Genomic DNA, 26081 nt, shown 5'->3' with positions numbered 1-26081 from the left:
AAAATTGATTTCAATGGTCTTTTATGATTTTTTCTTTTTTTTTTTGCTTACATAATTATGTGTTGCTTTAGGGACACCTAATGCAGTGGGCACAACTTATGAGACTTAAAAAGGAATGACGACTGCTCCTTCCTCTTCCAGATGATTTCGTGCTTAATGATCGTGAGTTTGAAAATCTTTGGCAATGATTTCATAACAAAGAAATTTTTTGTTGTTAGTATTCCATCGACAATTAATGAAGGTTTGTTGTAATTTTTTTTCCTCTGTTGGAGTGTTCTAATGCTATGTTTTCCATTGCACAACTGATGAATTGTTCTCTTATCTTTCAAACATAATCTTCCATACAATTTTCAATCCCGCAGCAGAGCGCGGGTTAAAGTTTCTAGTAAGCTCTATTTGTAAAGATGTATTCCGGACTATCCTCTTCTCATCATTAAAAAATAAAATAAAAACATCTTCTTCTTATTTATCAATGATTGATGCTTTAATTTTTAATTTGTTCTAGTAAAAAATCACACAATCAATCTCATTTCAGCATTGCTATCATGTGAAGAAACTATAAGGCAAACTTATTAAAAGAACAACAAAAATACATATGTCAAGAGGGACCTTAAACAGCTATATGAACAACGAATCAAAACCACTTCTAACAAAACCTATAACTAAGAAGCTGATGAAAATTATGCTTCGATTTTCACTTGCCATAATGTTTTAAAACATATTAATTAATCTGATATATAGAACAAAGTGCCAAAATACACACACACACACACACATATATATACATACAATCATAACACAGCAACATAAAGCTCAACTTTGTGCTAATTAGAATTTCTTTGTGTTGGGCATGCAATAATCTAGCTGCATTACTGAAAATATTAGAGAAGTTAAACCTTGAAAAATTATAGTGATAAGATTTATAACTTGTTCTTTGTGCTATGTTTGGGGAGCCACATCTCTTAAACCACCATGTATGTATGTGGACAAGACAACAACAAATGCCCACAAATCAAACAAATGCAAGTAATGACTGTGAGAGAGAGATAGATTTGTTTCATAAAGATATATCATTATAGTAACATCCCGTGTCAATATGATGCAATAAAACATATTAATTTCTTTCTACTCGGAAAGGGTACTCATAACTCATGAGCAATTACAATATAAATGTCCTCCCCTGTAGTTGAAACATTTGAACAATGTGACCTCATAAATCACTGCCTAGCACATTGTGGTGTGTGCTTGAGCTACGTCTCTCAGACCACCAAGTGTGGACAAGAGAACGCGTGTCACAATGTTACTGAGTAAGCAAATTAACGAGAGACGGTTGCCAAAATATCCACCGTCCATTTTGTTTCCCATTCTTTTGGCCACTGCACTATAAAACCCTACACAAGGCTCGCAAACTTTGATAACATCGATCAAGAACAAGCATCTTCAACAAAGCACTAGTTTCGTTCTTGAATCTGAATTGCTTGCATTAGTGCTTAAGAGCTTCACAGTATACTGCAAATTATAATGGCAGCATCAGCTTCCATGCAATCGCTTCTAGTTAGCTCGGTAGTTTATGGAGCTGGAAAGAGCAGATCGGTGAGAGTCAGCCACCTTGTTCCTGCTAATAAGTACCGCCACATGGTTGTCCGCTCCATGGCCGAGGTAATACTACGTATTTGCATGTCTAGTTAGGTCATTTGAATAACATGATAATCATATTGAACAATATCGTAGTTAACCATGTAATTGATTTGATTAATCTTCTTTCATTTGCAGAATGGTCAGGAGGAGCAACCTTCTTCTACAATACCAGAGGCATCCAAAATCCCACCACCGCCTCCTACACCTAGTCCTTTTCCTCCTCGTCCAAAGAAGGTCAGCACTAAGTTCTCAAGCGTGTTTGCATTCAGTGGGCCAGCCCCGGAGAGAATCAACGGCAGACTTGCAATGGTGGGGTTTGTTTCAGCTTTGGCAGTGGAGCTATCCAAGGGCCAGGATGTGTTTTCTCAGATCTCCGACGGCGGAGTTTCGTTGTTCCTTGGAACTAGTATTTTGCTCTCAGTCGCATCCGTGATTCCTCTTTTCAAAGGAGTCAGCGTGGAGTCCAAATCAAATGGGATCATGACGTCAGATGCCGAGCTCTGGAACGGAAGGTTGGCCATGTTAGGTTTGGTTGCTTTGGCCTTCACTGAGTATGTGAAGGGAGGGACTCTTGTTTGATTAGGTCTTGTAAAAGTATCTCCAGTGTACTTGGAAAGAAGCTTAGGAATTGTTTGGTATTCGATTTGAAAATTATCTCTAGTTTTTAAAACAATGAATGTAACTAGTACTCATTAGTTTTTAAAAACGAAGAAATTGAATCCAAGAAAAATACTAAACGAGCCGTTAATTCCGGAAAATTATTGTCATTTCATTGAAACTAAACGACTACAACAAACATTGAAACTAAGAACAAATAACAGCATGATTCAAATTCATAGTTTCTGTCCCAAATGGCAGCCGTTGGTGCTACTCTCTCAATTATTTCTCCAAACTTGCCCGACGCAGAAGGAAGCTTCTTACTATCATCCTTGGCCTTTGCGGAAATGGCTTACCCTTCTTGCCCGACACGATCACCACCTGCAACCGAACCACCATGTTTCAAGCGTTTGTTAGCATGGGCCACCAACAATGCCGTCCCTGCAGCAACCGCTGCCACATTTATTTGTTCATCGCATTCATCGTCCGAATCATCTAGTAGCATCTGCATAACCATGCTCCTGCTCTTGCTCATTGTAATATTGAGAGATGAAATTGTAGCAAGTATGAAGCTTACGATGAGATAGAAAAATAGTGCATGTCAGATTGGCCCTCAACTTTATATAGACAGAATAATTGAACTGCAAATAGCAACGGTCAGATTAACGGTAACATGTTCTCGGTACAAATATGACAAAAAGAGACAACTTATCGAAACAAAATATTGTGGAGATATGGAAGATGGAAAATGAGCATCTTCTCCTTATTCACCATTACAATGGAGATTTGGATTTTGGAATACATTTTCGTGAAAGACCTCGCGTAGCGTTGCAAACATATAAACAGAAAAGAATGACAAGAATACAACTTTGCTACTATTCACGTATTTACACATCCACTGACAAACCTCAATGTCTCGTCTTGCGGCATCTTTAAGTGTTGCATTTACGGATCAAGAAAGACTGCTTGCTTGGTCGACTCCCCATTTACGTGATCGTTGGACTCCAGTTCATAATCACTCTGTTTCTGCACAACACCAAATAATTGTTACTAGAACAATAATCAAACATGCTGACGGAGAGAATATTAAGAGACTACAACAACAACAACAACAACAACAACAACAAAGCCTTTTCCCACTAAGTGGGGTCGGCTATATGAATCCTAGAACGCCATTGCGCTCGGTTTTGTGTCATGTCATCCGTTAGATCCAAGTACTCTAAGTCTTTTCTTAGAGTCTCTTCCAAAGTTTTCCTAGGTCTTCCTCTACCCCTTCGGCCCTGAACCTCTGTCCCGTAGTCACATCTTCGAACCGGAGTGTCAGTCGGCCTTCTTTGCACATGTCCAAATCACCGGAGCCGATTTTCTCTCATCTTTCCTACAATTTCGGCTACTCCTACTTTACCTCGGATATCCTCATTCCCAATCTTATCCTTTCTCGTGTGCCCACACATCCCACGAAGCATCCTCATCTCCGCTACACCCATTTTGTGTACGTGTTGATGCTTCACCGCCCAACATTCTGTGCCATACAACATCGCTGGCCTTATTGCCATCCTATAAAATTTTCCCTTGAGCTTCAGTGGCCTACGACGGTCACACAACACGCCGGATGCGCTCTTACACTCCATCCATCCAGCTCGTATTCTATGGTTGAGATTTCCATCTAATTCTCCGTTCTCTTGCAAGATAGATCCTAGGTAGCGAAAACGGTCGCTTTTTGTGATCTTCGCTAGATTGCTCCGGTCATTAGTGTGGATAAGTATATAAATGGATAGAGATAGGAAAGCAAACACAAGATGTACGTGGTTCACCCAGATTGGCTACGTCCACGGAATAGAAGAGTTCTCATTAATTGTGAAGGGTTTACACAAGTACATAGGTTCAAGCTCTCCTTTAGTGAGTACAAGTGAATGATTTAGTACAAATGACATTAGGAAATATTGTGGGAGAATGATCTCGTAATCACGAAACTTCTAAGTATCGGAGTGGTGTGTCGTCTTGACTTGCCTTATCTGTCTCATAGGTAGATGTGGCATCTTCTCTGGAAGTACTTTTCCTCCATCCAGGGGTGGTATCTTTAACTGGTGGAGATGCACAAGGTAATGTATCAATTTCACTTGAAGCTTACTTGTAGTTTCAGGCTTGGTCAAGCGCGATACAAACCATGTAGTAGGAGTCCCCCAAGTCGCCGAGCTAGGGGGTCTGCTGAAAGAGGTGACAGACAAGGTAAGCAATCAGAGCTCCGACTGATTGTTCACCTTCTCCCCATCTTGCAACAGCATGAAGGATAAAGAGAAGAAAAATGAGAAGAGATGATATGAGATACTTTTGCTTTTGAAGAAGTAACTTTCCACAGGCTTATTCTTGAACTGAGCTGGAGGGTTTTCTGGTTTCCTCCAGAGTATAAGGCCGACTGAAGAATTTGAGGGTCAAAACAAGTCCATCAAATCTAGAGTACGTTCCACCCTGCTGATATGGGATACTTTTGCTTTTGACAGAGTAATGGATGTATCGGCACGTGTGCTGTTACGCTTGTCTCCACATGCTTCCTTGTATCCTTCGCACTTGCCCTATCTGTTCCTCAAGCAGATGCGGAATCTTCCTTGGAAACATAAGATGTTGAAGATGAGTACTCGAGAGCAATGCCAGGTAAGTAATCAGGTAAGGGGTTCCAGGCAGTCAGTTCCTGGCTGGAAGCTTGATTCCAAGTGCTGACTGATTGCTCTCTTTCTCCTTGTCTTGCAGGTAAAAACAAGGCCAAAGGAAAAGATAGGGAAAAAGCATGATATGGGATACTCTTGCTTTTAACCCTGATGATATGAGATATTCTTGCTCTAGTATAGCTTGTTTGCAGAGGTATTATCGGGGGGAAAGAAAGCTGAATATTTCGAAAGGCTTCGTTGGGAGTGCCCTCTCAGATATGATGAAGGGTTGAGCATTTTTGCAGGTCTGCCTGTCCGTTGGGGATGGAGGTTGACATATATAGGCGTCTCCCTAACAACAAGTAGTAATGCTATTCCTTTACCCTGCTTGGTCATAGCACGGTAGTGGGAGCTGTCAGTTTCACATGTTTTAACTCTGTCAGAGCACTTTGAAAAAGTGGTCTGTGGTATCTGGCTCTCGAGATTCGGAGAACGATGCCTCTTCGATTTTTGAGAAAGCAATCATGCTGGGGGTCTGGCTCTCGAGATTCGGAGAGCAGTGTCTCTTCGATTTTTGAGTAAGTAATCATGTTGGGAGTCTGGCTCTCGAGATTCGGAGGGCGGTGCCTCTTCGATTTTGGAGCAAGCAATCTTGTTGGGAGTGTTGTCTCGAATTTGAGTAAAGGTTGGGCATGTTTGCTAGTCTACCTTGCCACGAAGCACAAAGGTTGACACATAGGGACTTTCCAATTATCCAGCAATGGTACTGTTCCTTTACCCTCTCTTTGATTTTGAGAAAGTAGTCATGTTGGGAGTCTGGCTCTCGAGATTCGGAGGACGGTGCCTCTTCGATTTTGGAGCAAGCAATCTTGTTGGGAGTGTTTTCTCGAATGTGAGTAAAGGTTGGGCATGTTTGCTAGTCTACCTTGCCACGAAGCACAGAGGTTGACACACAGGGACTTTCCAATTATCCAGCAGTGGTACTGTTCCTTTACCCTTGTGGGTAATATTATGGTAGCTAGACCTTCAAAATTTATGTGTCTAAACTTTGTTAGTGCTGTTTCTTTGCTATTCTTTTACCTTTCTTGGTCAGAGCGATGTAGTGGGAGCTGCAAGCTTCACGTGCTCAACTTTGGCAGAGAACTTTGACAAAGTTATCTGTGGTACCCATGAGCTATTGTTGCGTGTGGGAAGTGGGTAATTGAACAGTAAGATTCATGTGCTTTCTACTTCACTAGAAATCTTCGACAGAATGCCCATAATTTCTGCAAAGCTGAGTGTGCGTGTGACAGGTGCTGACAAGGCTAGAAAAGTAGGTGCCTCTTCGATTTCTGAGATCGGCCCTCGTGGTCTCTGAGCAGCCCAGCTTTTGAGAAAGCGAGCGCCTCTTCGATTGATTCGGAGAACGATGCCTCATCGATTTTTGAGAAAACAATCATGCTGGGGGTTTGGCTCTCGAAGATTCGGGGAGCAGTGTCTCTTCGATTTTTGAGAAAGTAATCATGTTGGGAGTCTGGCTCTCGAGATTCGGAAGGCGGTGCCTCTTCGATTTTGGAGCAAGCAATCTTGTTGGGAGTGTTTTCTCGAATGTGAGTAAAGGTTAGGCATGTTTGCTAGTCTACCTTGCCACGAAGCACAGAGGTTGACACACAGGGACTTTCCAATTATCCAGCAGTGGTACTGTTCCTTTACCCTTGTGGGTAATAATATGGTAGCTAGACCTTCAAAATTTATGGGTCTAAACTTTGTTAGTGCTGTTTCTTTGCTATTCTTTTACCCTTCTTGGTCAGAGCGATGTAGTGGGAGCTGTAAGCTTCACGTGCTCAACTTTGGCAAAGTTATCTGTGGTACCCATGAGCTATTGTTGCGTGTGGGAAGTGGGTGATTGAACAGTAAGATTCATGTGTTTTCTACTTCCCCAGAAGTCTTCGACAGAATGCCCATAATTTCCGCAAAGCTGAGTGTGCGTGTGACAGGTGCTGACAAGGCTGGAAAAATAGGTGCCTCTTCGATTTCTGAGATCGGCCCTCGTGGTCTCTGGGGAGCCCAGCTTTTGAGAAAGCGAGCGCCTCTTCGATTTCTGAGATCGGCCTTCGTGGTCTTTGAGCAGCCCAACTTTTGAGAAAGCAAAAGCCTCTTCGATTTCTGAGATCAACCCTCGTGATCTCTAAGCAGCTCAGCTTTTGAGAAAGCAAACGCCTCTTCGATTTCTGAGCAGGCGCCTCTTCGATTTCTGAAGCTCCGTCGAGTGCAGATTTTTATAGGGGCTGGCATTAAGTTCTAAAGCACACTTGAATCTCCACCAGTAGAAGCTTCATTCTTGCACTTCTAAGATCTTGATTTGTCCGACCTCTTCTCTCTTCAACACCTTTGAAAATGTCTGGCCCCTCCGACCGTCGTTTTGACTTGAACCTTGTTGAAGAGGCAGCCCCGCCTTCTCCAGACAACATATGGCGCCCATCCTTCGTCTCCCCTACTGGTCCTCTTACCGTTGGGGATTCCGTGATGATGAATGATATGACCGCTGCGGTGGTGGCCAGGAACCTTCTCACTCCCAAAGATAACAGACTACTTTCCAAACGGTCTGATGAGTTAGCTGTTAAGGATTCGCTGGCTCTTAGTGTTCAGTGTGCAGGTTCTGTGTCTAATATGGCCCAACGCCTATTTGCTCGAACCCGCCAAGTTGAATCATTGGCGGCTGAAGTGATGAGTCTCAAACAGGAGATTAGAGGGCTCAAGCATGAGAATAAACAGTTGCACCGGCTCGCACATGACTATGCTACAAACATGAAGAGGAAGCTTGACCAGATGAAGGAAACTGATGGTCAGGTTTTACTTGATCATCAGAGATTTGTGGGTTTGTTCCAAAGACATTTATTGCCTTCGTCTTCTGGGGCTGTACCGCGTAATGAAGCTCCAAATGATCAACCTCTGATGCCTCCTCCTTCTAGGGTTCTGTCCAGTACTGAGGCTCCAAATGATCCCCCTCCGGTGCCTTCTCTTTCTGGGGCTCTACCGACTGCTGAGACTTCTCCTAAGCAACCTTTGTGAAGGCTCCCTCTTGTGTGTTTATTTTGACTCATGTATATGTACATATTTGTAGCTTATCGGGGATATCAATAAATAAGCTTTCCTTCATTTCAACGTATTGTGTTAAATACACCAAAGCCTTCTTCGCTAAGTTCTTTGAATTTTCTTTTGTTGAAGCTTGTATGTTGAAGCTTTCTGAGTGGAGCATGTAGGTTGGGGTAGTGTTCCCTTAATTTCCCGAGTGAGGAAAACTTCTCGGTTGGAGACTTGGAAAATCCAAGTCACTGAGTGGGATCGGCTATATGAATCTTAGAACGCCATTGTGCTCGATCCTGTGTCATGTCCTTCGTTAGATCCAAGTACTCTAAGTCTTTTCTTAGAGTCTCTTCCAAAGTTTTCCTAGGTCTTCCTCTACCCCTTCGGCCCTGAACCTCTGTCCCATAGTCGCATCTTCTAATTGGAGCGTCAGTAGGCCTTCTTTGCACATGTCCAAACCACCGTAACCGATTTTCTCTCATCTTTCCTTCAATTTCGGCTACTCCTACTTTACCCCGGATATCCTCATTCCTAATCTTATCCTTTCTCGTGTGCCCACACATCCAACGAAGCATCCTCATCTCCGCTACACCCATTTTGTGTACGTGTTGATGTTTCACCGCCCAACATTCTGTGCCATACAGCATCGCCGGCCTTATTGCCGTCCTATAAAATTTTCCCTTGAGCTTCAGTGGCATACGGCGGTCACACAACACGCCGGATGCACTCTTCCACTTCATCCATCCAGCTTGTATTCTATGGTTGAGATCTCCATCTAATTCTCCGTTCTTTTGCAAGATAGATCCTAGGTAACGAAAACGGTCGCTCTTTGGCATTTCTTGATCTCCGATCCTCACCCCTAACTCGTTTTGGCCTCCATTTGCACTGAACTTGCACTCCATATATTCTGTCTTTGATCGGCTTAGGCGAAGACCTTTAGATTCCAACACTTCTCTCCAAAGGTTAAGCTTTGCATTTACCCCTTCCTGAGTTTCATCTATCAACACTATATCGTCTGCGAAAAGCATACACCAAGGAATATCATCTTGAATATGTCCTGTTAACTCATCCATTACCAACGCAAAAAGGTAAGGACTTAAGGATGAGCCTTGATGTAATCCTACAGTTATGGGAAAGCTTTCGGTCTGTCCTTCATGAGTTCTTACGGCAGTCTTTGCTCCTTCATACATATCCTTTATAGCTTGGATATATGCTACTCGTACTCCTTTCTTCTCTAAAATCCTCCAAAGAATGTCTCTTGGGACCCTATCATACGCTTTTTCCAAATCTATAAAGACCATGTGTAAATCCTTTTTCCCATCTCTATATCTTTCCATCAATCTTCGTCAAATTTCATGCATAAAAAGTACAAGCATATATGCCTTTGCCAGCATATGAAGATATGTACATACTTCGGAAGGAGGATCAACTGGAAACAAATTTATGGATCGAGGATTGAAACCGAGTGTGCTGAAAACACATGAAAGAAAACAGATGTCAGTTATAAAGATGACCCAAAGATAGCACCTAATCGCAACTGCACTCAACCAGCAAGGGATGCAAAATGGATAATAAGATTCATAATTGAATCGATGAACATCCAACATGTTCGATATTAACACGGGAAGTTCTGCACTGTGCAAAATTGACTAATATATAACCTATTTCAAATAAGGACAGAAGCGGGGAAAATGAGCACATTGTTGCTTTTTAAATTTTTTTTTCCCCTCTATAAGGAGAGAAGACAGTTTACCATCGGGATAGAACTAGCTGCCACAAGTACGGAATAAAGAACTCCTCTGGATGACTCTCTTGTTCATATGTGAACCGCAACTGAGTAAACATCTGAGAAAACAAGATTTTCATGACATTATAAACAATCTCCAGGTAGCAACTGCGCTCTCAGGCCAAATGAAAATTCATTTTTTTCATTTCTTTTCTTTTTTTACCTTCATCCCTTCACCCCGCCATGATCTGCAATTCATTATTATGACTTGGAGTACTTTCTCAACTGACCATTCACCATCCGTTCTCTGGGCATCCATGCGACTATTGAAAAAATCTAATACCTACAAAGCCAAACAAACAATACAATTCAAATACACTAAGAAAAAATGGTCCAAGTATTCGCCGAAACTTGCCCATTTATATAAAAACAGGATATGCTACAAGTTCTGTAACATACAGTGTAGATGTTTTCAAGCAGCTCGCTGAAGCGTGGATGATTCCTGAAAGGCTGAAAAACCTCCTGCCTGTGCATTATTGCATATACAACCTGTCCATTGCATACAGTGAGGTATACGGAAAACATAAAACTTTACAATGTGACAGCATTAATAATTGTGTGAACAATATAACACTACACACACAGACCCCTGCTAGTGTACATGATAGTACCTCAGGATTTCGTGGCAGGGCATAAGTCAAAATTGCATTTAATATTTCAAGGACTAGTCTCAAGAAGTCGGTATATATATGCATCTCCGTTGACTGCAATTGGAAAAATTCTAGCTGAGTCGACAAAAGAATGTGAAAGGGTGACAATGATAAGTTAAGGAATGCTGTCATTACTGTATCATCTGCAAGACCATTTCCTTCAAATGGGTTGCCTTTGGCTAATCCCATCTGCTTATCTCGCATTTCTGCTAATTTGTTATACCTAAATCAAATGTTACAGAGAAATATTTTTAAATATGTTAACAAAAACTCATGCCAGAAGTGTATGAAAGAATAACATTGTAAACTAAAATATAAAGCTCATGGAAAACACCATAGACATAAAAGGGCATACTTTCGAGAGAGCATATCAAAAAGGCTGACCAATCTCTGGGATGCATATGCACTCAAACGGTGGACGTGAGGTGCCATGTTCACCAAAGTTGCCAGACAAGTTGTATGGAGATAAACATCCTATAACAATTTAACAAACCAGACATGATAATTAGGTAAGTTACAAATCTTCAAAGAAATGCTGCACATGAACATACCACCCAAAAACTATTGTCATGACTTTGTTAAAGTATTTAAAAGCTTAATCTCGAGGTTTTACATCCAATTGACATAAATATCAAGTCATATAAGCAATCTGACAGTAACACTCGCAAGAAAATTAATGAAAGTTCAGATTGAAAATGAAAAGATGGATACCCGCAACTTAGATAGGTTATACTGCACTGTCCGTATCAGAGTAATGACCATTAAGGAACCAAGAGATGTCTGATGGAGGAGACGTTCTTTATACCATGGCACACTAGGAACTATCTGTTGACGTGATAAATACATTAATAGGAGCCTTACGTATAAAAAATTTGTGCTGGCTACCGCAGGCGATCCTTACCAATTTGTGAATGCTGGCATTAAAAGAAGAATCCTGACTAAGTATGAGAAGAATAATCAGCAACATGTAAATTTGATTAGGTGTCCTCTTTGGAGCATTGTATAAAGCTTCCAGAATAGGCATCAACTGTTTATTTCATAAAACATATTAGCATTAAGTTTTCATATCAATGTAGAAGCAAACAGAAATGACTAGTCCAAAATAATATGAAACACAAAATTGGTATATCACTACCTATGAAATATATCCAAAGACTAACACTCGAGCACATAATAAGGCAGAAATACAATATGCATCTTATTAACATTTTTTCATGACAGGATAAGCTCTGTTCCATACCAGTGTATCTAAATCAGTCCGCACCAAGACATACTCCAGAAAGGCGGCATTCCCTTGCAACAAAGAGTAAAGTAAAAGAGCAGCAGCCTCATCAGCCAAGTACCTGCAGAAAACACAACAGAACTGTTTGGTGATACTCAAAAAACAAAAACGGGAAACAAACTTGGAGCAAGGTTGAAATAAGGAACAGAGATTATATCTGTTTGAATTACGAATTAGAGATTTCTATTTTTGCTCTTGAATTGCAACTTGGGGGTTGAACAAGGATAACATATTGTACCCATGTAAATCAAGATGAAACCACAAAGGCATTTGAATCTAGGCAACAACCTATTGATAAATAGGTAATTCACCGATTATGTAGGAATCAAAGACATAAAAGTTATGTGCAACCAAAAGAAAACGATAAAAGAGCTAAGCACATGAACACCAAATTACAAAACAATATTCATTTTACCTCGGTTGGAGTAAATGGTACGAGTCACCGTTATATGTCTACGTGGCATTTTTGACATCTCCTTTGGAGATGGTCTAACAAAACATTTTTCCTCTCCAACACCACTAAGATCTTATTAAACCCTAATTTGGTGTCAACAATCTTATTGTCTACATGCAGACAAAGAGTTAGCCTATACTTGATAAATAGTAAATCTAATCTAAAAATAAAAGAATAAAAAGGAAAGAGAGCCACTCACATCCCAAAAGCATCAAACAGAGAGGCAAAAGGTAACCTCAAAACTGGACCAATATGTGCATTACCCTCAGTATCTGCTCGATCAACTGCAAGCAAGGAAGTATCTCCTCAAGTTATGTGAATATACCTTCGAAATAAGATTACGTAAAGAGACAGACAAGAAAGTATCTCACATTCAACATCTGTTGCATGTTCCAACACCTTGCAGTAAGGGTTGTCAGAAAAATGTGTACTCCCTTTCAAAAGGGAGTCTGAAGCAGTTGTATCATTACTTTTATCTGTAATTGGTTCATTGCCCACAACACATTTACGATAATGAATGAGAATAAGTAGCACGTGGAGACTGCTGTCTGCCAACAGACTTCTTGAGCCTTCACCACTTGAACTGACAAGAATTTTGAATGGCAATAACATGAAATTTGCTGCACATCAAAAATTTATGTCAACAACTCCCTGAGAAATTGAAGCTTCAATACTGCCCAGGTAAACAATCTTTCTATAAGCAAACAATAAGTTTTAATAATGCATCAAGGATACTGCCATACCAGCTGCAGAACCAACTCTTTGTAAAACACCAGGCTGACTTCCTTCAGAATATACAGAATAAGATGAAGTATTTAGGGATATGGAAGGTCCCGTAATGTAACTGAGGAGCAGTCTACGGACAACCAAGAGAACCAAAGAACTTTCCTGAGCATTGCAGAAGTGGTGTAAGATAATTGAAACAACGGAATATTTGGATGAAACACAACCCAAGAGTTTCATCAAGTAACCTGAGACATTGCTGCATCGATAAATGGGTTCACATCTTCCAGTCCTGGAGACGGCCCAGAAAGAAGCTGGGTTGACATCGCAACCAGCATGAAGTTAAGCAGCTCCAAATGAAGGAGGTACGTATCAGGACTTGTGACAAAGATGATACATAATTAGAAAAAACACAACATAATCTCAGTGATAAGGAACAAGTGGGTGCTTGAGGATGTACCTTACATCTATTGACCCAATAAAGCTAAGCACACTATGCATAACAAATTCCTGAATGTTTAAATCTGCAAAATTGATAAACAAAAATAACTATAGATTTATGTTGTGGTCATGTATATCATATTTTAAGATCAAATGAAGCCTAACCCAGGTAATAAAGATAAATAAACCAACAAAAAAGGAACATAAACATAATTGAACTCAGAAAGATGGTGGAGTACCCAGGTAATAAAGATAACCAAACCAAATAAAAGATAAAACACATAGTTGAACTCGGAAAGATGGTAGAGAAGGAAGGCAAAAACTTCAAAGATAACCAAACCAAATAAAAGATGAAACACAGACATAATTGAACTCGGAAGGATGGTAGAGAAGGAATGAGTTTGCAGAAGAAAAACAAAGCCTTCAGCAGCATGTAGACAACAGTCGTCATCAGCTTCATTCAAACCAATCTTCTCTTCAGTCCCTGTCACTAAGAGAATGAGATTTCCGTGTCCAGAATCAACATGACAAAGGCATGATAAAACCCTAATTTTAGGGCAAGACAAGGAAAAGGCAAGACAAGGCAAGGCAAGACAAAGACCAATTAAGGCAAGGGAAGGAAAGTTAAATTCAAAGGCAAAGGCAAGGGCAAAGCAAGGCAAAGGCAAGGGCAAAGCAAGGCAAGGCAAAAGTAAAGTCAAGGGCAAAGTAAGGCAAAGGCAAGACAAAACCAATTAAGGCAAAGTAAGGCAACGTAAGGCAACACAAAGCACAGGAAGGACAAAGTAGTGGAAGCATCATCTTATCACATCATCATGCATATGACATCCAGGTACTTGTGCGTGAACTTCATCAACAACATAATCATCGGCAGGTGTATGGCCTGTGGGTACACGAAGATATTTAGCTTCGCACACCCACAGCGAAGCAAGCACGATAGGGTTCAATCAAGGACCGAATTCGGCTCTGATGCCAAGTTAAACAAAGTATTTTAGAATTCCACACACCTCAAAAATCTTCTCCATATGGAGGTATTTATAGAATACAAAATACAAACCAAATTGAACAAGTAAACCTATTCCCTTTTCTACTTTCCAACATAAAATGTCTAAAATACTAACAACTATTAACCAATCTGCATAGAAGTAGGTTCTATTTGATTCACAAGACCACAGTTATCATCAGACTAGGAAGGAGAGTAAACAACCATTTCACCTACCAAGTCTCAGGACATTTTGAATAAAAAAATTTATGACGGAATTTAAGTTGAACATTCAGATTTCGTGAAGATTTCATAAGAAAATCATAAACGGGCTTTGACAGAAACTCATTCTTGGATTGATATTAATTATAGTCAACAGAATACAAGTGAAGTACCTTCTGAAATATCTGTTGGCATTGGCTCACTTTCATCAAGGGATAAATGCAACTCTTCAATCTTCTCATCCTTTGCATTTTCAATGAAGTACTTTAGAAAGATGGATGAGATGTACATTGCATTTACAGCCTTCATATAAACAAGACAAGGTGCACTAGAAGAAGTTGAAATCGATTCTTGCAAACACCATGCCATGTGGATCAAAATCTTTGCAAGATGCCTGGTATGATGGTTGTTTTGTGCTGCAAATGAGGGAAAATGAGATATAGAAACATAGAAACATAAATAAATATATATATATATATATATAACAAGGAGCCAGAGCCAGATAACCACATGCATATAAGCTAACAGATGGTCAACTGGAAATGTGTTTAAAATGGATTCTCATGCACATTTCTAGATCTTACAAGAATTATGGGTGCATGTTTGGTACGAACAGAGTTACCAATCTCAAGATTCAAGAAGCATGACCAAATAATATCATCAAAACTTTACATAACCCTTTTGGAAAAAGGGGAAGCTCAGCAAACAAATCATTCAATACCCAGAAGCAAATAAAAAATTTTCATATTTTGCGGTAGCCTTAAACAGTCATGGCTGAGTTTGTGATATATTTGCCAGTTTGCAAATACTTACAGGATTTGAATTCTGAAAAATATTGTGTTCCCACAAATGGATTATGGGTTTGGATTCACCAGAGTTCATTCTTTTGGCTGGGTTATTTAGAAAGTCATCTGAAAAAGTGTTTTAAGTCACTGCTCAACTTATTAACCAACATCTAATATTTCTAGGAGTTCATCCCATAACAGTTTTAGGTTCCATTGTAGATATTTAACTTTCATAAGGAGAGATGTGAATCTAATTTGATGGCATAGGTGAATTGACCAGAAAACATTCAGGTAGTGAGCAGCACTATGGCTGCTCTAAAATAAATACTATGATTTAATCTACCCCAATATTTCTATGTACACTCGGGCAGAAGTTTGGACAATTCTCTTCTTTGCTTAGTACTAATTGATAGAAGGAGTGATTGGTTGTATTGCTAAATGCTATTGAACTGGAGCTAGATATTCCTTTGCTCAAAACTTTATAGTCCTTATTTGTATCTACTATGGAAGAGTGGAATAGATAGAAAGCTTAAATGCTTTGAAAATAATGCTCCCAGAAAGAAAAAAATTTAAATAAAACGAACAATAGCTTTTGACAACAGTATTCAACTAAATATCGAAGAGCATTGGTGATGAAGGAGCATTCAATAAATTAGAGTTTTTCTACTTTCTTATGTGTGAGCCACAGAAACCTTGCAGTGATTCCAAGTGTCACGGGATGACTCTTTAAGCCTTCCGCCCGTGCGGCACTTAGACTTGAATACCTCGATGAACAAGCTAAGTAAGCCTTCGAAGCCTCGCTTCCCTGGATCGAATCACAAAGAAAGCTAAGATAGCTTGGAGAATGCTAAGATCACTTAGAAGATGGGAGAAAGGAAGCTTTGTATTGAAAGTTAAGAGAACTTTACAATTGCTTACAATTCTTGGATGGTTTGGCCAAATGGCCTTACCTCCTATTTATAGGCCTAAGTCACCTCCTCAATGGAGGGTTCTAGAATCCCCTACTTACATCCAAAAATATCTAGCATAGTTCTAGATACAACTTGCCTAATCTAGATTATTCTAGGTGAGGCTTAAATATGTACACTTGTGTGGAATGTTCCGGAATGCCCTAGATTATCTTGAATGCTCCGCCACGTTCTTGATTTCTCCGGGACGTTCCAGAAGCTTCCATGAAGACATGGCTTCATGGGCTTAGATATATGATGTCTTGGGCATTTTCTTTGTTTTTAACACATGGCCCGTGACATCCTCCCCCACTTAAGTTGTCGACGTCCTCGTCGACTCTTGCCTCTCGAATGTCTGAATCAAGTCCTTATATTGCCATAAGGACGTCTCCTTCTCCCATGTTGCTTCGGAGTATGGTAGCCCCTTCCATTTGACAAAGTACTCCACATGCTTTGGTTGTCTTGGTCGCACCACGACACGCTTGGCTTCAATGCTCTCCACTTCTTTGTCAAATGCCTCCGTCATCAAAGGGGGTGCTCGATGAGACTCACCTCGACTTGGTTCCTCATCGTCCGCATGATAAGGCTTCAAGTTGCTCACATGGAACACCGGGTGAAACTTGAGGCGGGGTGGGAGTTCCACAACATGCGCGGCTTTGCCAACCTTCTTGATGATAGGGAATGGTCCCTCATATTTCCGCAACAAGCTCTTGTGCAAGCCACGAGTACTCTTGTGCTGAGACGCATTGAGCTTCACAAAGACTTGGTCGCCAGTTTGGAACTCCACATTCCTTCGTTTTCGATCCGCCCATTTCTTCATCTTCTTTGAAGCCTTATCCAAATGAGCTCGAGCAAGTTCGTGGGCTAATTGCCACTCCTTAGCGGTTTTGAAAGCGGCTGGACTATTCCCCGTGTAGCCAGCATCAAGTAGCTCGTTGAGTTGCTTCCTCAATTCCTCCAACTCGGGTGGCGACATCCTATAAGGTGATTTGGAGGGAGGCTTAGCACCAGGCTCCAACTCAATCGCATGGTCGACCTCTCTCCTTGGTGGCAACTTCTTTGGCAGTTCCTTAGGCATCACGTCCGCAAACTCCATAAGGACGTCTTCCACTTGTTTTGGCAAAGGCCCGTACTTCTCCTCCCCTTCATTCAACATTAGGGTTGCAAGAAATGTGGCCTCGCCTTTCTTCCAAGACTTGGCAAATTGAATTGCCGACAAGTGCTGGGTACACTTCTTGGCTTGCCTTTCCAATGGCACCAGGCAAGGTTGTCTTCCGTCGGCCAGGATACAGAAAATATTGTAGAAGGGAATGGGAAAGGCTCGTACCTTGTCCATGAACTCTAACCCAATGACTACGCCATAGTCGTCTATCTTGACTACGGTGAAGTCGATCTTTCCCTTCCATGTGCCAATGTCTACTCGTACATTGCGCGCAACTCCAACAATGGGGGTGGCAGCGGAATTTACCGTCTTCACGCTACCGGGCTCCTTTGTGACTCGGAGGCCAAGCCTTGTGGCTTCCTCCGACGTCATGAAGTTGTGTGTTGCTCCCGTGTCCACCAACACACGCGTCGTCTTGTCACCAGTCTTGACGTCGACGAACAATGATCCTCCCCCAACTTGAGCCTTAGGTTGTGGGAGGGTTGTCTGGATGGCATTCAGTAGACGGATGCATCCCATCGTTGCATCGTTACTCTCCTCGGCCTTGTCCTCCTTGAAGGCCATGGCCTTAAGGACCTTCTTTTGTGGGCAATCTCGCATCATGTGAGGGCCGTCGCATAAGTAACAAGTGGGTTGCCAAGACTTACCCTTGCCTTTGTCATGCTTATCGGCTTTCTTCTCTTTCGGTTTGCTTGTCTCGGCCTTGTCCTTCGGCTTATGTTCCCCCCCACTTCTCTCATGGTTACCCCTCTTCCCCGTGGACTTGGAATCACCTTGGTGGCTTGATTTAAACTCAATCAAGGATTCGGCGGCGGCAATGGCATCAGACAATGTTTGCACGTGTCTCCTTTGTAGTTCGAGTTTTGCCCAATTTTGCAGTCCACTCAGGAAGTACATGAGCTTGTCTTCCTCTAACATGTTGGGCACCTCGAATAACAAGCTCACGAAGGCGTTGACATAGTCTTTGACGCTCCCCGTTTGCTTGAGCCACCTTAGTTTCTCCTTGGCTTCGTACTTGGCATTTTGGGGATAGAAGTGCAACATAAGATCTTTCTTAAATTCATCCCAAGTGGTGAGAGAGAACGTACCTTGCTCAATCTCCATGCTCCGACGACGCCACCACATAAGGGCATTGTCAGCTAAGAACATGGTTGCCGTTGAGATTTTGGACTCGTCATCTTCAAGCTTCAGGTACTTGAAGTATCGCTCCACGTTCCACACGAATGTGTCGAGCTCTTTTGCTTCCCTCTTCCCATTATAGGATTTGGGTTTAAAGGAGTCGATTACCTTTGAGTCCAATGCCTTGATTTCCCTCGGCCCTTGCACGAATTGCTTCACGACTGCTTCTTTACAAAACGCCACATCTCCCTTAAGTTCCCTTGTGTCCTTTATCTCTTCTTGAAGTGCCACAAACCTTGCCTCTATGTTGTCAAGGTGAACCTGGACTTCCCTCCGCATCTTGTCTGCCATGGTGTTGAGAGCGCCAAGGAGCTCATCTCGTAGCCCTTCCACCAAGCCACGCAGTTTATCCTTACCATTGTCCACCATGGTTTGGATTTCCTCCTTGTCGACAACGTCCTCATCAAGTCGAGTATCGAACTCGAGTATGGTTCGTTCCACCTTCTCGAGTCGCTCTTCCATGGTCTCCATCGATGCTTGCAAGTCTTTTAACTTTGGCTTGCTCTTGGCAACGTCTTGGACCTCGGCAGTACGCTCCCTTAGGTCGGAGACTCCGGACACCATCTCTCCACTTGCCATATCCTACTTTCCTTCAAGTGATTCACGAACCTGGCTCTGATACCAGCTGTCACGGGATGACTCTTTAAGCCTTCCGCCCGTGCGGCACTTAGACTTGAATACCTCGATGAACAAGCTAAGTAAGCCTTCGATGCCTCGCTTCCCCGGATCGAATCACAAAGAAAGCTAAGATAGCTTGGAGAATGCTAAGATCACTTAGAAGATGGGAGAAAGGAAGCTTTGTATTGAAAGTTAAGAGAACTTTACAATTGCTTACAATTCTTGGATGGTTTGGCCAAATGGCCTTACCTCCTATTTATAGGCCTAAGTCACCTCCTCAATGGAGGGTTCTAGAATCCCCTACTTACATCCAAAAATATCTAGCATAGTTCTAGATACAACTTGCCTAATCTAGATTATTCTAGGTGAGGCTTAAATATGTACACTTGTGTGGAATGTTCCGGAATGCCCTAGATTATCTTGAATGCTCCGCCACGTTCTTGATTTCTCCGGGACGTTCCAGAAGCTTCCATGAAGACATGGCTTCATGGGCTTAGATATATGATGTCTTGGGCATTTTCTTTGTTTTTAACACATGGCCCGTGACATCCTCCCCCACTTAAGTTGTCGACGTCCTCGTCGACTCTTGCCTCTCGAATGTCTGAATCAAGTCCTTATATTGCCATAAGGACGTCTCCTTCTCCCATGTTGCTTCGGAGTATGGTAGCCCCTTCCATTTGACAAAGTACTCCACATGCTTTGGTTGTCTTGGTCGCACCACGACACGCTTGGCTTCAATGCTCTCCACTTCTTTGTCAAATGCCTCCGTCATCAAAGGGGGTGCTCGATGAGACTCACCTCGACTTGGTTCCTCATCGTCCGCATGATAAGGCTTCAAGTTGCTCACATGGAACACCGGGTGAAACTTGAGGCGGGGTGGGAGTTCCACAACATGCGCGGCTTTGCCAACCTTCTTGATGATAGGGAATGGTCCCTCATATTTCCGCAACAAGCTCTTGTGCAAGCCACGAGTACTCTTGTGCTGAGACGCATTGAGCTTCACAAAGACTTGGTCGCCAGTTTGGAACTCCACATTCCTTCGTTTTCGATCCGCCCATTTCTTCATCTTCTTTGAAGCCTTATCCAAATGAGCTCGAGCAAGTTCGTGGGCTAATTGCCACTCCTTAGCGGTTTTGAAAGCGGCTGGACTATTCCCCGTGTAGCCAGCATCAAGTAGCTCGTTGAGTTGCTTCCTCAATTCCTCCAACTCGGGTGGCGACATCCTATAAGGTGATTTGGAGGGAGGCTTAGCACCAGGCTCCAACTCAATCGCATGGTCGACCTCTCTCCTTGGTGGCAACTTCTTTGGCAGTTCCTTAGGCATCACGTCCGCAAACTCCATAAGGACGTCTTCCACTTGTTTTGGCAAAGGCCCGTACTTCTCCTCCCCTTCATTCAACATTAGGGTTGCAAGAAATGTGGCCTCGCCTTTCTTCCAAGACTTGGCAAATTGAATTGCCGACAAGTGCTGGGTACACTTCTTGGCTTGCCTTTCCAATGGCACCAGGCAAGGTTGTCTTCCGTCGGCCAGGATACAGAAAATATTGTAGAAGGGAATGGGAAAGGCTCGTACCTTGTCCATGAACTCTAACCCAATGACTACGCCATAGTCGTCTATCTTGACTACGGTGAAGTCGATCTTTCCCTTCCATGTGCCAATGTCTACTCGTACATTGCGCGCAACTCCAACAATGGGGGTGGCAGCGGAATTTACCGTCTTCACGCTACCGGGCTCCTTTGTGACTCGGAGGCCAAGCCTTGTGGCTTCCTCCGACGTCATGAAGTTGTGTGTTGCTCCCGTGTCCACCAACACACGCGTCGTCTTGTCACCAGTCTTGACGTCGACGAACAATGATCCTCCCCCAACTTGAGCCTTAGGTTGTGGGAGGGTTGTCTGGATGGCATTCAGTAGACGGATGCATCCCATCGTTGCATCGTTACTCTCCTCGGCCTTGTCCTCCTTGAAGGCCATGGCCTTAAGGGCCTTCTTTTGTGGGCAATCTCGCATCATGTGAGGGCCGTCGCATAAGTAACAAGTGGGTTGCCAAGACTTACCCTTGCCTTTGTCATGCTTATCGGCTTTCTTCTCTTTCGGTTTGCTTGTCTCGGCCTTGTCCTTCGGCTTATGTTCCCCCCCACTTCTCTCATGGTTACCCCTCTTCCCCGTGGACTTGGAATCACCTTGGTGGCTTGATTTAAACTCAATCAAGGATTCGGCGGCGGCAATGGCATCAGACAATGTTTGCACGTGTCTCCTTTGTAGTTCGAGTTTTGCCCAATTTTGCAGTCCACTCAGGAAGTACATGAGCTTGTCTTCCTCTAACATGTTGGGCACCTCGAATAACAAGCTCACGAAGGCGTTGACATAGTCTTTGACGCTCCCCGTTTGCTTGAGCCACCTTAGTTTCTCCTTGGCTTCGTACTTGGCATTTTGGGGATAGAAGTGCAACATAAGATCTTTCTTAAATTCATCCCAAGTGGTGAGAGAGAACGTACCTTGCTCAATCTCCATGCTCCGACGACGCCACCACATAAGGGCATTGTCAGCTAAGAACATGGTTGCCGTTGAGATTTTGGACTCGTCATCTTCAAGCTTCAGGTACTTGAAGTATCGCTCCACGTTCCACACGAATGTGTCGAGCTCTTTTGCTTCCCTCTTCCCATTATAGGATTTGGGTTTAAAGGAGTCGATTACCTTTGAGTCCAATGCCTTGATTTCCCTCGGCCCTTGCACGAATTGCTTCACGACTGCTTCTTTACAAAACGCCACATCTCCCTTAAGTTCCCTTGTGTCCTTTATCTCTTCTTGAAGTGCCACAAACCTTGCCTCTATGTTGTCAAGGTGAACCTGGACTTCCCTCCGCATCTTGTCTGCCATGGTGTTGAGAGCGCCAAGGAGCTCATCTCGTAGCCCTTCCACCAAGCCACGCAGTTTATCCTTACCATTGTCCACCATGGTTTGGATTTCCTCCTTGTCGACAACGTCCTCATCAAGTCGAGTATCGAACTCGAGTATGGTTCGTTCCACCTTCTCGAGTCGCTCTTCCATGGTCTCCATCGATGCTTGCAAGTCTTTTAACTTTGGCTTGCTCTTGGCAACGTCTTGGACCTCGGCAGTACGCTCCCTTAGGTCGGAGACTCCGGACACCATCTCTCCACTTGCCATATCCTACTTTCCTTCAAGTGATTCACGAACCTGGCTCTGATACCAGCTGTCACGGGATGACTCTTTAAGCCTTCCGCCCGTGCGGCACTTAGACTTGAATACCTCGATGAACAAGCTAAGTAAGCCTTCGATGCCTCGCTTCCCCGGATCGAATCACAAAGAAAGCTAAGATAGCTTGGAGAATGCTAAGATCACTTAGAAGATGGGAGAAAGGAAGCTTTGTATTGAAAGTTAAGAGAACTTTACAATTGCTTACAATTCTTGGATGGTTTGGCCAAATGGCCTTACCTCCTATTTATAGGCCTAAGTCACCTCCTCAATGGAGGGTTCTAGAATCCCCTACTTACATCCAAAAATATCTAGCATAGTTCTAGATACAACTTGCCTAATCTAGATTATTCTAGGTGAGGCTTAAATATGTACACTTGTGTGGAATGTTCCGGAATGCCCTAGATTATCTTGAATGCTCCGCCACGTTCTTGATTTCTCCGGGACGTTCCAGAAGCTTCCATGAAGACATGGCTTCATGGGCTTAGATATATGATGTCTTGGGCATTTTCTTTGTTTTTAACACATGGCCCGTGACACAAGGTACCTTCAGGGTGATGCCAAAAATTTTCTAATTTCTCTACTGGAGTGATTCCAATGCACCTTTGGTGTGATGCCAAGGGCCAAAGTGAGTCCGGATCTTCTTCTAGATTCCTATCTATTTATACTACCCTACATCAATTGGGGGATCTCAGTTACCCACAGATGGTTTAGTATTTTTCTCAGTCTGACAACCAGTCCAACAGAAAGCCTCTTGTAGAAAGATCCTATGGCCTTGGTTTAGCACAAGCTCAGAATTAAGCAGTTAGGTAAGCATAGGAAGTCTCTAAAGACCGAATCTCTAACCAAAAGGTATTTTGTACATGAATGTATTCAATGCATGAAAAAAAAATAAATAAATAAATAAAACCAAATTCCGCACGGCACAAGTTTTTCTCCACTAATTTCTGCCCCAAGATAGTTGCTTTTTTTTAGTTATTTAATTAATTATTGTGCTCTGTGCAGTGGATTAAGTAATTTTGGGTCCATTGGGGGACAATTAACTGTCTCTAACAACGGTTTACACTCTAATAATCAAAATCTGTTAACCTACGTTGATCCTAATCCTTATTAGAACATTCATAATCCAAAACTACAAACCGACACAGTCATGGTTCGATTTCATCAGTAATAATGCCAATGCCGCAGATAACAGAACCCTTATTGCATTTTTGGTGCGCAGTAATATTAAGGGAGCGTTTTGTTATAGCGAGAGAGAGAGAGATTGACGAACCGAGAGTCTGGCAAGCTTGATGAACGCGGTCAGGCTGCCACTGGAGATTGAGAGGGAATTCGAGGAGTTTATTCCAGAAATCGGAGGATATCGGAAACGACTCGTCGCCGATGAAGGTAGTAATAAGGTACTCCGCCGTGTCAAGTGGGCGCGCGGCGAAGCTGCTTCTGCTGCCCCAGCGCGGCGTAGAAGGCACGGCTCCCATTTCAACAAATGCAGAAAAGTCGTTTCGAATGCACCGATTGAAGAAATTGAACCGATGACGACTAGGATAAGAGGGCCGGCGAGGAGATCTCGGAGGTGCAATTGGCGGAGGTCGTCAATGGCGATGGAATTACAGAGAGTGTTTGGGGTTTGGGGGTTTGGATCTTCGGCGGAGATTGAAATCGAGATTTGAGGCGTTTGGTCACACCGGTGGAGAAGACGAAGAAAGAAAGGGATGCTTGCAAAGGAAGGTGTGTTTTTGGCACTTTCCAGAGAGGGACTACTGCGAGTCTACGACTTTTTGGGGCATTTATCGGTTTTTAAAATATAACGTCAAGGGCTAAATTGGCTATATAAAAGTTCAGGGCGGTCAATTAAAATTAAAGTTCGTGATATTTATACAAACTCGTTATTTTTAATATTCGAACCCAAAACTCTTCACTTACAAATGAAGAAAAATATCATTAAAATATAGTATTGTCCAAATTGATTATTGAGAGTATTGTCTTGTTTGAATTTTCTGAAATAGGCGTTAGAAATAAAATTCGAGCAGTCAACTGCAATGGCATTTTAGTCATCCTATATATAGCTTGGAAGAAACACTATTTTTTTCACTAAAATTGCTTGTTCCAGGTTTCGTGATTGGCACTGTCGGCAAAGCACCACGTTTACGAAGGTTTTGTTTTAGGCAATATTTTGTTGAAAACCATTACTTCAATTTAAAGTCTTTCTCTGTCGATCAGCAGACTTTTATATATGTCGAACAACAAATATTATAATACAAATATATAATATTATAAAATTTAATGTATCGGACCATACTTTTGATCAAGGAAGAAAATATCGGTGATATCAGAAATATCGGTAGTCCGAAAATACGGAAATATCGATGGAAATATCGGCAAAATATCGATATCGATAAAAATTACATGGAAACCACGGAAATTGTAAGAAAAACTTGGAAATTTTTATTGAAACTTTGCAGGATGTTTATTTAGTCAATTATCTATTAGTTTATCACAAAAAATTGGAAGGAAATGCATTGCATGATGAATTTAACAGATTTAAGTTGATTATATAGCAAGCTGGCAAACATTGTAAGTGTAGAAAATATGTAGTAATTAATAAAATAAGTTTAAACACACCATAATCATTTATATATAATGAATTAGTACAATATTTTACACTTTATACATTGTATGGTAAGATACATGAGTGACTTAGCATCACATAGAATGAACGTGGTGAGTAGTTCAAAAGTAGATACTTGAAAAGAAATTAATCAAATTTTAGTATGATGTAATTATTTGGACTTGATTTAAAATAGAAATTAATCATATATAATATATGTAACTGAAAAAAAAATAATCAAATTTTAATATGATGTAATTATTTGGATTTGATTTAAAATAGAAATTTATCATATATAATATATGTAACTGAAAAAAAAATAATCAAATTTTAATATGATGTAATTATTTGGACTTGATTTAAAATAGAAATTTATCATATAGAATATATGTAACTGAAAAAAAAATTAATCAAATTTTAATATGATGTAATTATTTGGACTTGATTTCTCTTTATACATATATTCTTCTTCCTATTTTCTAGTATTTCAGTTTAGTAAGTAATTTTAAATTTCGGAGACGAAATTCTTTTAAGAGGGGTAGATTGTTACACCCACCCCCAATTTAAATTGTATTTTCATTTATCTTACTTTTAAAATTATTTTTTGATCTTAATAGGTGTGCCCAGGGCCCACCTTGCTTTTGTGTCACCGTCTCTCTTTTCTCTCAGATCTCTCTTTTCCCTCACTCTCTCATCTCTACCGTGCTCTCTCTCTGCACTCTCTCTGCACTCTCTCCTTCTCCCCATGAACCAACCCACACGCCACACCCTCACTTTCACACCACTTAAACGGCGACACCCCCTCATCGCTCTCTGCACTCTCTCCTTCTCCCCGTGAACAACCCTCATTCTCCCTCTTCGCCCTCTCTGCACTCTCTGCACTCTCTGCACTCTCTCCTTCTCCCCGTGAACAACCCACACCCTCACTTCCACACCACATCAACGGCGACACCACCTCATCGCCATCTCCGTCTCTACGTCTCTGTCTCTGCCTCGGTCTCTCCGTCTCCGTCTCTCCCTCAGTCTCTCCGTCTTCGTCTCTGCCTCGGTCTCTCCGTCTCCGTCTCTCCCTCGGTCTCTCC

General features: G+C 42.0%; 3 protein-coding genes across 16 annotated transcripts; 1 reads left to right on the top strand and 2 right to left on the bottom strand.

Moving 5' to 3' along the window:
• Positions 1-1365: 1365 nt before the first annotated feature.
• On the top strand, positions 1366-2396 carry LOC103403947 (early light-induced protein 1, chloroplastic). Its single transcript, XM_008342793.4, has 2 exons — positions 1366-1659; positions 1774-2396. Exons 1-2 carry the CDS (start codon positions 1522-1524, stop codon positions 2215-2217), a joined length of 582 nt encoding a protein of 193 aa, XP_008341015.3. The 5' UTR covers positions 1366-1521; the 3' UTR covers positions 2218-2396.
• Positions 2387-24194, bottom strand: LOC103403945 (uncharacterized). 13 transcript variants are annotated; one of them, XR_011577536.1, is made up of 21 exons: positions 23665-24109; positions 14660-14902; positions 13646-13772; positions 13302-13365; positions 13090-13219; positions 12862-13006; positions 12490-12738; positions 12318-12402; positions 11623-11725; positions 11284-11409; positions 11094-11207; positions 10738-10856; positions 10518-10605; positions 10344-10436; positions 10132-10221; positions 9896-10015; positions 9700-9791; positions 9359-9416; positions 3143-3261; positions 2813-2876; positions 2387-2616 (listed from the first exon to the last, which is right to left on the bottom strand). XR_011577536.1 is itself a non-coding variant. In XM_008342789.4 (19 exons), the coding sequence occupies exons 1-18, from the start codon at positions 23867-23869 to the stop codon at positions 3181-3183; spliced, it is 2205 nt and encodes a 734-aa protein (XP_008341011.3). In that variant the 5' UTR covers positions 23870-24194; the 3' UTR covers positions 2387-2807; positions 3143-3180. The 13 variants fall into 13 exon arrangements, 7 of the variants coding, with proteins under 7 accessions (XP_008341011.3, XP_008341012.3, XP_008341013.3 ...); XR_524253.4 differs by lacking the exon at positions 13646-13772 and having other exon boundaries at positions 23665-24194; XR_524252.4 differs by lacking the exon at positions 13646-13772 and having other exon boundaries at positions 2568-2740; positions 23665-24194.
• LOC139192951 (uncharacterized) lies at positions 16391-22491 on the bottom strand. 2 transcript variants are annotated; one of them, XM_070815883.1, is made up of 2 exons: positions 20751-22491; positions 16391-17923 (listed from the first exon to the last, which is right to left on the bottom strand). In XM_070815883.1, the coding sequence occupies exons 1-2, from the start codon at positions 22341-22343 to the stop codon at positions 16532-16534; spliced, it is 2985 nt and encodes a 994-aa protein (XP_070671984.1). In that variant the 5' UTR covers positions 22344-22491; the 3' UTR covers positions 16391-16531. The 2 variants fall into 2 exon arrangements, with proteins under 2 accessions (XP_070671984.1, XP_070671985.1); XM_070815884.1 differs by having other exon boundaries at positions 16391-18082; positions 21129-22491.
• Positions 24195-26081: the final 1887 nt, after the last annotated feature.

Source organism: Malus domestica, chromosome 16 (assembly GCF_042453785.1).
Source record: "Malus domestica chromosome 16, GDT2T_hap1".
Classification (NCBI taxonomy): domain Eukaryota; kingdom Viridiplantae; phylum Streptophyta; class Magnoliopsida; order Rosales; family Rosaceae; genus Malus; species Malus domestica.
Note: the sequence above shows the minus strand (reverse complement) of the source record. Positions and strands in the feature narration are given on the sequence as shown.

Excerpts from the sequence above, each read along its gene's own strand:
- LOC139192951 (XM_070815883.1), bottom strand. The coding sequence starts at position 22,343 with ATGGCAAGTGGAGAGATGGTGTCCGGAGTCTCCGACCTAAGGGAGCGT. Across the intron at positions 17,924-20,750 it reads GGTTAGAGTTCATGGACAAG|GCCGAGGAGAGTAACGATGC; the intron begins GTACGAGCCTTT and ends AAGGAGGACAAG.
- LOC103403947 (XM_008342793.4), top strand. The coding sequence starts at position 1,522 with ATGGCAGCATCAGCTTCCATGCAATCGCTTCTAGTTAGCTCGGTAGTT. Across the intron at positions 1,660-1,773 it reads TTGTCCGCTCCATGGCCGAG|AATGGTCAGGAGGAGCAACC; the intron begins GTAATACTACGT and ends TTTCATTTGCAG.
- LOC103403945 (XM_008342789.4), bottom strand. The coding sequence starts at position 23,869 with ATGGGAGCCGTGCCTTCTACGCCGCGCTGGGGCAGCAGAAGCAGCTTC. Across the intron at positions 14,903-23,664 it reads TCAAGCTTGCCAGACTCTCG|CACAAAACAACCATCATACC; the intron begins GTTCGTCAATCT and ends CCTCATTTGCAG. Across the intron at positions 10,016-10,131 it reads TGCTTGAAAACATCTACACT|GTATTAGATTTTTTCAATAG; the intron begins GTATGTTACAGA and ends TTGGCTTTGTAG.